At 43.3% G+C, this 11,248-nt stretch overlaps 2 protein-coding genes across 3 annotated transcripts; one reads left to right on the top strand and one right to left on the bottom strand.

Annotated features, from left to right (window-relative positions):
- Positions 1-8,260: 8,260 nt before the first annotated feature.
- On the bottom strand, positions 8,261-9,352 carry LOC129817269 (SAYSvFN domain-containing protein 1-like). The gene is made up of 2 exons (XM_055872357.1): positions 8,882-9,352; positions 8,261-8,665 (listed from the first exon to the last, which is right to left on the bottom strand). The coding sequence occupies exons 1-2, from the start codon at positions 9,140-9,142 to the stop codon at positions 8,348-8,350; spliced, it is 579 nt and encodes a 192-aa protein (XP_055728332.1). The 5' UTR covers positions 9,143-9,352; the 3' UTR covers positions 8,261-8,347.
- Positions 9,353-9,363: 11 nt separating this feature from the next.
- grcc10 (gene rich cluster, C10 gene) lies at positions 9,364-11,236 on the top strand. Of its 2 annotated transcripts, none has more exons than XM_055872359.1 (4): positions 9,364-9,467; positions 9,850-9,908; positions 10,271-10,444; positions 10,612-11,236. In XM_055872359.1, exons 2-4 carry the CDS (start codon positions 9,857-9,859, stop codon positions 10,749-10,751), a joined length of 366 nt encoding a protein of 121 aa, XP_055728334.1. In that variant the 5' UTR covers positions 9,364-9,467; positions 9,850-9,856; the 3' UTR covers positions 10,752-11,236. The 2 variants fall into 2 exon arrangements, with proteins under 2 accessions (XP_055728334.1, XP_055728333.1); XM_055872358.1 differs by having other exon boundaries at positions 9,365-9,467; positions 10,268-10,444.
- The last annotated feature ends 12 nt before the right edge of the window (positions 11,237-11,248 follow it).

The following is an 11,248-nucleotide window of genomic DNA, read 5'->3' as shown; positions in this document are numbered from 1 at the left end:
TATATATAGGGGGCACCAGTACCGAGTCAATGTGCGCGGGTACAGGTTAGTCGAGGTAATAGAGGTAATATGTACATGTAGGTAGGGGTAAAGTGACTATGCATAGATAATAGATAATAAACAGTGAGTAGCAGCATCTTTAAAAAGGGGGGGTCAATACAAATAGTCTGGGTACCCATTTGATTAGCTGTTCGGCAGTCTTATGGCTTGAGGGTAGAAGCTGTTAAGAAGCCTTTTGGACCTAGACTTGACGCTCCTGTACCACTTGCTGTGCGGTAGCAGAGAGAACAGTCTATGACTAGGGTGGCTGGAGTCTGGCAATGTTTAGGGCCTTCCTCTAACCATTTCAGGTTGGAATGTGGTTTAACTTCTCTGGGATATGTGGGACGCTAACGTCCCACTTGGCCAAAAGCCAGTAAAAATGCAGAGCGCCAAATTCAAATAAATTGCTATAAAAATCTAACTTTCATGAAATCACACATGAAAGACACCAAATTAAAGCTACACTTGTTGTGAATCCAGCCAACATGTCTGATTTCAAAAAGGATTTACGGCGAAAGCACACCTTGCGATTATGTTAGGTCAGTACATAGCCACAGAAAAACACAGCCATTTTTCCAGCCAAAGAGATGAGTAACAAAAAGCAGAAATAGAGATAAAATTAATCACTAACCTTTGATGATCTTCATCAGATGACACTCATAGGGCTTCATGTTACACAATACATGTATGTTTTGTTCGGTAAAGTTCATATTTATATCCAAAAATCAGAGTTTAGTCGGGACGTTACTGTCTCACTTGGCCAAAAGCCAGAGAAAATGCAGAGCACCAAATTCAAATAAATTACTATAAAAATCTAACTTTCATTAAATCACACATGAAAGATACCAAATTAAAGCTACACTGGTTGTGAATCCAGCCAACATGTCAGAATTCTAATAGGCTTTTCGGCGAAAGCAAACGACGCTATTATCTGAGTTAGCACCATAGTAAACAAAGAGAGAGAAGCATATTTCATCCCTGCAGGCGCGACACAAAACGCAGAAATAAAAATATAATTCATGCCTTAACTTTGACGAGCTTCTGTTGTTGGCACTCCAATATGTCCCATAAACATCACAAATGGTCCTTTTATTTGATTAATTCCGTCAATATATATCCAAAATGTCCATTTATTTGGCGCGTTTGATACAGAAAACCACCGGTTCCAACTTGTGAAACGTGATTACAAAATTGCTCAAAAGTTACCTGTAAACTTTGCCAAAACATTTCAAACTACTTTTGTAATACAACTTTAGCTATTTTTATTATTTTTTTTTTTATCCCCTTTTCTCCCCAATTTTCGTGGTATCCAATCGCTAGTAATTACTATCTTGTCTCATCGCTACAACTCCCGTACGGGCTCGGGAGAGACGAAGGTCGAAAGTCATGCGTCCTCCGAAGCACAACCCAACCAAGCCGCACTGCTTCTTTAACACAGCGCGCCTCCAACCCGGAAGCCAGCCGCACCAATGTGCCGGAGGAAACACCGTGCACCTGGCCCCCTTGGCTAGCGCGCACTGCGCCCAGCCCGCCACAGGAGTCGCTGGAGCGCGATGAGACAAGGAAATCCCTACCGGCCAAACCCTCCCTAACCCGGACGACGCTAGCCCAATTGTGCGTCGCCCCACGGACCTCCCGGTCGCGGCCGGCTGCGACAGAGCCTGGGGGCGAACCCAGAGACTCTGGTGGCGCAGTTAGCACTGCGATGCAGTGCCCTAGACCACTGCGCCACCCGGGAGGCACTTTAGCTATTTTTTAACGTAAATAATCGATAAAATTGAAGACGGGATGATCTGTGTTCAATACAGGATTAAACAAACTGTAGCTAGCTTTCTGGTCATGCGCCTCTAACAAACAGGACACTTCGAGTGACCCTCGTTCAAGATGGCCGTACTTCTTCATTACACAAAGGAAAAACCCTCAACCAATTTCTAAAGACTGTTGACATCCAGTGGAAGCGGTAGGAGCTGCAAGAAGGTAAATTAGAAATCTGTATTCCCAATGAAAATCCATTGAAAAGAGAGTGACCTCAACAAAAAAGATTCTGAATGGTTTGTCCTCGGGGTTTCGCCTGCTAACTAAGTTCTGTTATACTCACAGACATGATTCAAACAGTTTTAGAAACTTCAGAGTGTTTTGCTATCCAAATATACTAATAATATGCATATCTTATCTTCTGGGGATGAGTAGCTCGCAGTGGAATTTGGGTATGCTTTTCATCCAAATGTGAAAATGCTGCCCCCTATCCTAGAGAAGTTAAACATCAAGGAATAAAACTGTGGGTTAACTGAGACCTATTCTTAGTTTTTCGAGGAATGGCTCCACATGTAAGTCCATCTCTCGTGAGGTATTAGCTACAATATCTGCTGTACAGAAATGATTCCATAATATACCACATACACATTTTACCTGTCTAATCTAGTCTGCCTGTCGTCTAACCATGTAGGTAACATCAGTGCATCAATCTGCTATATGTTGTCAAGGGGGAAGGATATTGACGAATAAAAAAACAACATGTACAGAAATCCAGAGATGAAAAAAGCAGACAATACATTTTTTAAAAGCATGAGTAAAAACACTGTCCAAGCTCTGTCCCACTCCCAAAATAATATCACCCAGGAATACAACACTGCTCATTCAGCTCTCCTCTCATTCTTTCCTCTCCTCTCTCAGCTCATTCTCCACTCTCACCACAATCTAGGTCTTGACCTTCTCCATTGGCAATGGCATCATGGAGTCCCTCTTCCCCCCTCTCCACATGCCTGCCTCATCTGGTGGCAGGGCGCTGGAACAACAACTCTGTGTTCCGGTCCAGACTGGGGGGTTTCTCTGGAATCCACAGGTAAATCGTGGGAAAGTCGAAAGTAGACACCCCTTCAAATTAGTGGATTCGGCTATTTCAGCCACACTCATTGCTGACACAGCCATGCAATCTCCATAGACAAACATTGGCAGTAGAATGGCCTTACTGAAGAGCTCAGTGACTTTCAACATGGCACCGTCATAGGATGCAACCTTTCCAACAAGTCATTTTGTCAAATTTCTGCCCTGGTAGAGCTGCCCGGTCAACTGTAAGTGCTGTTATTGTAAAGTGGAAAGGCTAGGAGCAACAACGACTCAGCTGGAAAGTGGTAGGCCACACAAGCTCACCGCCGAGTGCTGAAGCGTGTAGTGCGTAAACATCGTGGCTGGCCCGCTCTCCTGGACCGCCGATATGACTACCTTCTTTGTTATCAACAAGGAAGTGCTGCCATTCAAGGTACGGGGAACAAGCGCTGAATGATGTTAGCCTCCATAAAGTAGTATCGTAACACTATTTGTCTATGTGTACATGTGCATGTGTGTGTGAACTGATATTAGATAACCATTGTGAACAGCATTTCCTCTCTCCAGGTTAGCCTGGTTAGAGTGTGGACAGGCTAACTTGGTTATGCAAGAAGACAGACTGACTATAGCCAATGCTGAGCTGGCCAAGGCTCAGGCTCAGCTGGATGAGAAACAAGCCGAGTTGGACAAAGTACAAGTCAAGTTTGATGCTGCCATGAAAGAGGAACAGGTAAGGTCCAATCCTTAAAAAAAAACATTTTCTTGAATTAGAAATAATGCAAAATAAATAAAAATGTATAGATAGAATAGTTCAATAGAATATAGTTCACTCAGTAGATGAGTTTGTGGACTTGCTGGACGAAAAATAAGAAAATGCAGGAATAAAATGGTGGCGGTGGCAGCGTCAGCACTCATTGATGGGCTTAGTGGAGAGAAAGTGCACTGGACAGAGCAGAGAAAACAGTTTAGACCTCAGATCAACAGGCAGGTTACAGATAACAGAAGGATAGCAGAAAGTTCCTTTACGTTCAGTATTCTGACTAAAGGCATTATCTATATAGATGTAATGTAATGCAATGCAATACAAAACAATGCACTACAGACAATATCAATTCTCAGTTCTTTTCCCCAGAGGCTTTTCAATGTGACCATTTACCGTCTGTTGTCCTCTTCTCTTTGGACAGACCAGCTCACTGGCTTCCTGTCATACTGCAGACCCTTCAACCAGAACTTCTGCAACGAGAGGAGCTGGATTCCGCCCTGGACAATGTGCTGGTGAAGAACAACGTTAATCATAACAAATTCCAGATCCTCATCAAAGGTATAAGATCCACACTACTGATCCTAGTTAACAGATCTCTGTATAGGTAGTAGTGTAGGTTAATAGTAATATATTCCCATAAACTATTTGTATTTATTGTAGTAACATAGTATTTATTGTAGTAATATAATAATAGTAAATATGTAACATGTTATAAAGGGTGCTGCTTTAGACCTGAAGGCATGCCCTTCCAAGCTGTTCGTTGGATCCTGGATCTGACCTGGCTCAACTTGGAACTCAGCAAACTACCACAGTTCACTGAGATCAATTGTTTGGTGACGTGATTATATTTAGTATAGTTTTATCTAAAAAAAGGATAACTTTTTAAATGGTTTACTATTTTTAAAAAAAATGAAATTCACTGATGGTCCTCCCCTTCATCCTCTGAGGAGCCTCCACTTTTATCCCTTTATGTTTGCAGGTTTCCTGACAGCCATGAGGCAGGACGTAACCAGGGCTGGGCTCTGGACACAGGCACCCTGCATAATGAAGTGCTGAAGCAGAGCAAGGAGATTACTGCCTCTCCGACTAAGTAACCTCATGCAAAATAGTGTCATTAACAACACATGTGCTAGATACATCTTCCTCATTGGAACTCTCAATGCCATCCCTCATAATCTTATCGCTGTCTCTCAGGAGGGGGCCTACGTCTTGTTCCTGGATGGGGCTGGCTGGGACCGAAGAAACTGCCGTCTCATGTTCACCCCCGCCTGTGATTCACGTTCACCATCCACTCCACCGCCCCCAAGTTCTTCATCTTCTCCATCTACAAGCCCAGGCACAAAGACCTCACCTACATCACAGGGGTGGTGATGCGCAGTGCAGTCACCCGATCTTAAAGTGGTTTTGCCCTGCTCTGTGACATCAAGTAATGGACAACTACTGTCGTTCTTTGGTATTTGTGTGTGTGTGGGAACCTGTGTTGTTTCATTCAAGTAAGACAAATAAACTAGTGAGATGTAGAAATTTTAATGGAATTAACAAGCAGTTTTACATTACAACCAACAGCAGTGTGCATTGTTCATTGAGTCTAGGTGCAACCAAAAAACATAACATCATTTTACCACAAAAGGCGTAACTCGCACACATTTAAAAACAGTTCATTTACGTCAGTGTTTCCAGTACCCCCAACAGCACACATTTTTGTTGTAGCCACAGACAAACTCACCTGATCCAACTCATTGAGGGCCTGATGATTAGTTGACAAGTTGAATTAGGTGTGCTTGTACAGGGCTACAACAAATGTGTGCTGTTGGGGGTACTGGAGGAATGGAGTTGGGAAACACTGCTTTACATGGTTAGCTGTAGTATTCCCATTTCACAGTCCAACTGCTCTGTTGTGAGAGTGCCAATGAGAGGCTGACAGTCTGGGTTGAATACTGAGTAAGCGCTCAGTTCTCCAGGTTGAAGTTTAGTTGGGCTCCGGAGGCCCTGGTAGAGCCAGTAGAAGAGGGAGATTAGGAAGAAAGGCAACCCAAAGCCAAGCTCAGCAAACACCCCAAGCAAAACCAGCCAAAGCAACACCTTCAGCAAAGTCCGGTTTGCAAAACCAAGTCGTCTTGAACCAAGCCTTCGACCAAGAATGCAGTCCAGCAGACAGTCATCCTAAAAAAAATGAGGAGAGAATCAAGTCAGCTAGCTAACATTGAAGGGTGGAATTGAAGTTAGCTATCTATGACTATGCCATGAAACTACCCCAGTAACTGACGTTTTAGTCATTTGAGTAATTTAGTTTTAACCTACCCCCCATTGTAAAGTCCCTGTAGCCTGAGGGACAGCAGACATCGGATGTTTTGTCAACTCCAGTGCGTCTGTATCAGCTGTTGACTCCCAACTGGCTGACTTCAAAGTGTTGCCGTTGCCAGGTGACGTTATGGGCTGCATTTCACTAGCCCTTGTACGGGGCTCTGAACTCTACAAGCTTTTGCGAATGTTAACAACTTCTTACTCATGCTCATGCAGAAATTATAGAGTGCGTGGCAATATATGCAATGTGCGCGCTGTGAACGGCGCGTATCAATCCCTGGTAAAAACACTAGCTAGCCATCTAGCTTGATGGATTGTTGATAGGTCTACCTAGCAGATTGCCTCGCGATCGTGCGAAATCCCGCCTTCTGAATAGCGGAAATGTTATATAAGATGCTTTCAAGCCACTGAGAAGATTCAACGATTCACTGCCACAAAGAGTGGTATGACACATTCGCAGATGATATATCTTAAAATCTGTTCTACTTTGGTATGTTTACTTCCCGTTCCTGTTCGGGCGTACGTGATGACGTTGGTCTTCTACTTTGGTATCATGGCGTTTGCACATGTTTGCTCATGCCGCCACCTACTGTACAGTGGTGTGTGGCCGATCACGTCACATTTTGTGATACAAAAATTACAAGGAAGGGGGAAAAGGAAAAAATTGCACCACCAACTAACCCTACAGCTATATACCACTTTCATAAAAAATAATTCATCACCACCCCATTCCACTATTTTGACCCAAACTGTTCCTACACCAGGCCGACGCCTGGGAGGATCGGACTTTCGCTCAACACACCTTAACTCTTCTGCAGTAAAACCTTGTACACCCAAGTACTTCTCTGCAACTGCCAGCACAACATCTATTTTCTGTGATTTTACATTCCATTTCTGCGGTACAGTTGATAACCATGGCAATGACTGCTAAGAAGCCCACCTTACTGAAGCACAAATTCGTATGACTCTGTATTGGCCTAGGCCTACTACTCACCCTTGACCCATCATCCTCTACTCTCTTCACTGCCTCAGCATATGACACCTTCTGTTCTACTCTGAGCCTGGCAACCTTTGACCCTGGTAACCTCAACCTGTCTCTCTCACACCGTGCACTTCTGATCCCCAGCAACATGGGCACCCCTACAATTGACATAATTTTTTCCCATGGATACTACACATTCCTTTTTCCCATGCCCTCTTGCACACTTCTCACATCTCGGAATCTCCCTCCTATACAGAGCTGCAACATGACCAAAAGCATGGCATCTGAAACACCTTAGTGGGTGCGACACAAAAGCTCTCACTGGATAACTGACATATCCTAACTTAACTTCGTTAAAGATTCTGTTTCAAAACTCAAACTGACAGACATTGTCTTCTCAGTTTCACCACCAAACGGCGGTGTCACTGACACAGGGGATCCTTCATTTTAGTTGCTCCACCTCAACACAATGCCACCCCAGTAATCACTCCTTTCAAAGGTGCCCTGTTCCAGAGAGTAAAGCAAGTCACAGGTCTTGTCCCTAAACACGACACGAAACACCTGCTCCCTCTGGACAGAAGAAACAGAAGATTATCACTCCGAGCTACCTTGAGATCAACTTTCTCCAAAAATGTGACTCCCACGGGGCCCGAATCATCGCGTTGCGTGACCATTGGGGCGAGGCTTGGACTCTGAGGTCTTCACCATGCCTGCCACCACAGGTAATTCATCTTCACTCTCATCAGGTTCAATTTCTGAGCCATCAGAATACGCTTCCTCAACACACATCTTCCCACTGCATTCCGCTCTTCTCCTTCTTCATCGCTGTCCATAACCACATCTATTCGTTCACCACGCTCATGCCGTGCTTTCATCCGCTATACTGCTTGTAGAACATGCACTGCTTGCCTTTCTCCAATACCCACCTTCTGTTCCTTAGCCCAATTTACTAGTCTGGCAATCTCTGGCCTCTCCATGCTCGCAAAACGTGGGCTACTCTGCCCGCTTGTCGATGTCAATTTGTACCGTTTGGAAGCCCCAAACAAAGGGCCAATAACATCTGTCGTGTCATAAAGCGCAAGGAAACCGAGCACTGTCAGATATATTCAAAAGTATATTTTTCTAAAATATTTCAGACACTGTCAACCTTCTCTCTTGTGTGTTCAAAGTACAGTAATATCATGTTCTAAGTTTCAAGTGCACACATTTTAATGGCATTAACAAGCAGATGTTGGTGCTATCACAGCATCATCAATGTGTGGCAGTGTTGAATGATCTTGTAGTTTGGAATAGGCTACATTTGACTTAAAAATCAACATCAGCAATGTGCACATTCAAATAAATACATTTCCAGTTAATTTTTATTAAAGTGGAAAGCTTAAAGTACAGTAGCTATTAAATGTCAGATTAAAGTCAGTTGTTTGAGGGTCTCATCTGTTGACCAGTGGTTTGTAGCCCATCTCTCCCTCTAGCTGCTCTGCAGTAAGTGCCCCCAGGAGAGGCTGACAGTCTGGGTTGAACACTGAGTAAGCGCTCAGTTCTCCTGGTTGACGTGCAGTTGGGCTCCGCAGCCCCTCATACAGCCAGTAGAAGAGAGAGATAAGGAAGAAAGGCAACCCAAATTCCAGTTCGGCAAACAGCCCAAGTAGAACCAGCCAAAGCAACACCTTCAGCAAAATCAGATTTGTGAAAGCCAGTCGCTTCGAAACAAGCCATTGACCCAGATTACTCTCCAGCAACCAGCCATCCTAAAACGGTGGGGAAAGATTAAATTAAGTTAGCGAACATTGACAAGATGGAATCGACGTGTATTACTAACGGACATCTACTTGACAAATAGGGCTGGTTTCCCAGACAGTGTGTTCAATGAATCTCCAATTAAAGTTTTTATTAGTCCAGGACTTGGTTTAAACTGTGTACGGGTAAACGGACCATAGTATTTTGAGTATTGAGTTTTAGCCTACCCCCCAATGTTTAGTCCTTGTAGCCTGAGAGACAGCAGAGATTGGATCTTCTGTAAACTCCTGTGTGTCCGCATCAGCTGTTGATGACTGGCAACTGGCCGAGATCAGAGTGCTGCCGCTGTCAGATGATGTTATGGGCTGCTTTTCGCTTATTTTAGGAGCCACATCAGCCATTCTTCGAGCTCTGAACTCTGCAAGCTTTTGCTCCATATTGTAATCAACTCTTGAGTCATGCGGCAATGAAAGACTGCGTGGCAACATGTACACGACAGATAGGAAAGAAAGTTACTGACTACTGCCTTGGCTAGCTAGATTTTGAGCAGTCCCAACATGATTTTTCCTGTAAAATACCGTCTTCTCAACCGCGGAAATATTGTCTAAAATGTGGTTTCATAGTAATGCTCGAATTCAATGTTTCACTGTTACAGGAAGAATGAAATCTGTTTCACTTTAGTTTGTTTACTTTCCTGTTCAGCCAGGCATACGTAATGACGTAATGGCGAGTCGTAAAGCGTCACTCCCTACCACCCAGCTGACAAGCTAAACATTTCTTGCTCGGCTGTTTGTATTTATCAACTGATATATTGTAAGTAACCAATACTGCATTAAATTTTTTATGTAGGTATTTAATTGCGCATTCCAGAGTAACGTTAAAGATGGAATAGCTATCTAGCTCAACTAGATGCTGTCACCTAGCTAGCCTACCTAGCCACAATAGCTAACTAGCTTGCTACAAGGATACTGTACTCATGTCAAACATATCCATCCATAGTTCTGGATTCATTTGATAAAGCTAAATATATAGCTAGATAGATATGTCCATTTATGCAGTTTTCCTATATTTGTGCAAGTAATGGACACAGGAAAGTATTACTCACTGTACATGCAGAAGTTAGCTAAGTAACGTTTTCTGAAATACACATAATTCATTGAAATATCTGCTCTTATATTACACCTTTTTTCCCCAGACACATAATGGCCTCAGCTCCAGCCCAGCAGCCCACCCTCACTGTTGAGCAGGCCAGAGGTATGAACAGTCACATAATTTTGCCTTATCTAGGAAAGGGAATACCTAGTCAGTTGCACAACTTAATGCATTCAACCGAAATATGTCTTCTGCATTTAACCCAACTCCTCTGAATCAGAGAGGTGTGGTGGGCTGCCTTAATCAATGTCCACTGTCCTGTGAGCAGTTGTTGGGGTTTAACTGCCTTGCTCAACTGCTGAACAGAAGATTTTTTCCACCTTGCCAGCTCAGGGATTTGAACCAATGGCTTTTTGGTTACTGGCCCAATGCTCTTAACTGCTAGGCTACCTGCCACCCCACACTATTACTAATGCCCAGTTGTGGCACAGATCTATTCACAATGCTCTTGTGTGTTGCAGTAGTGCTGAGTGAGGTCATCCAGGCCTTCTCTGTGCCAGAGAATGCAGCACGGATGGAGGAGGCACGGGAGAGCGCCTGCAACGACATGGGCAAGATGCTGCAGCTGGTGCTCCCTGTTGCCACCCAGATCCAACAGGAGGTCATCAAGGCGTATGGCTTCAACAACGAGGGAGAGGGTAACAAGCCACTTTGTGAAACCAGTTTGATATAGGATAGAGAGAGACAATCTATTGTCACTATTCAGTGGCATTGATTTGTTTTGACTTTACACTTTTAGCTTCATGTTCAGTTCAAGCTCTTTGTGAAATCATGGTAGTCATTGCTTATTTTAACAATTTTTCAGGTGTCCTTAAATTTGCCCGTCTGGTGAAGATGTATGAAACTCAGGATCCAGAGATAGCAGCCATGTCCATCAAACTGAAGTCTCTTCTTCTGCCACCCCTGTCCACTCCACCCATAGGTGGTGCCATCACAGCTTCCTAGGAAACTCACCTTGGTCTCTGAGAAGGGACATCTAAAAATGTTACTGGACTTGAAAATGTGTGTGCATGGTCAATTTCATCAAGTACGTGCACGCTTGGAACTCATCTTTTTTATTTTCAATCAATCAATCATAGGAAAAGGTGAATTGGTTACCTTGGGGTATCACCCTGGGATAATGCACACAAATCAGACCTGTATTGGTTCAAATTAAAACACAAAATGTCAGAATTGCAACCTCCAACCAGGATGGACAAATTTCATTCTTCAAAGTTCAGTTATTGCATTCCTGGATTTAAATGCAATACACCTGACAGCTAACTTAAATCCTTTGTTTATGAATATTTGTTTTCCGTATTTATTTTTTTACATTTTGCCTTAAGTCATTTATACCATGATTTACTGTTTGACCTTTTCAATCTGTTGTCACTGCTGGATAAGAGTTATTAATACATGTAATAAAAATAATAAAATGCTACTCAGATTTATGGGGTTGAAAT

This window comes from Salvelinus fontinalis, chromosome 20 (assembly GCF_029448725.1).
Source record: "Salvelinus fontinalis isolate EN_2023a chromosome 20, ASM2944872v1, whole genome shotgun sequence".
Taxonomy (NCBI): Eukaryota; Metazoa; Chordata; class Actinopteri; order Salmoniformes; family Salmonidae; genus Salvelinus; species Salvelinus fontinalis.
This window is presented reverse-complemented; position numbering and strand designations above follow the sequence as displayed.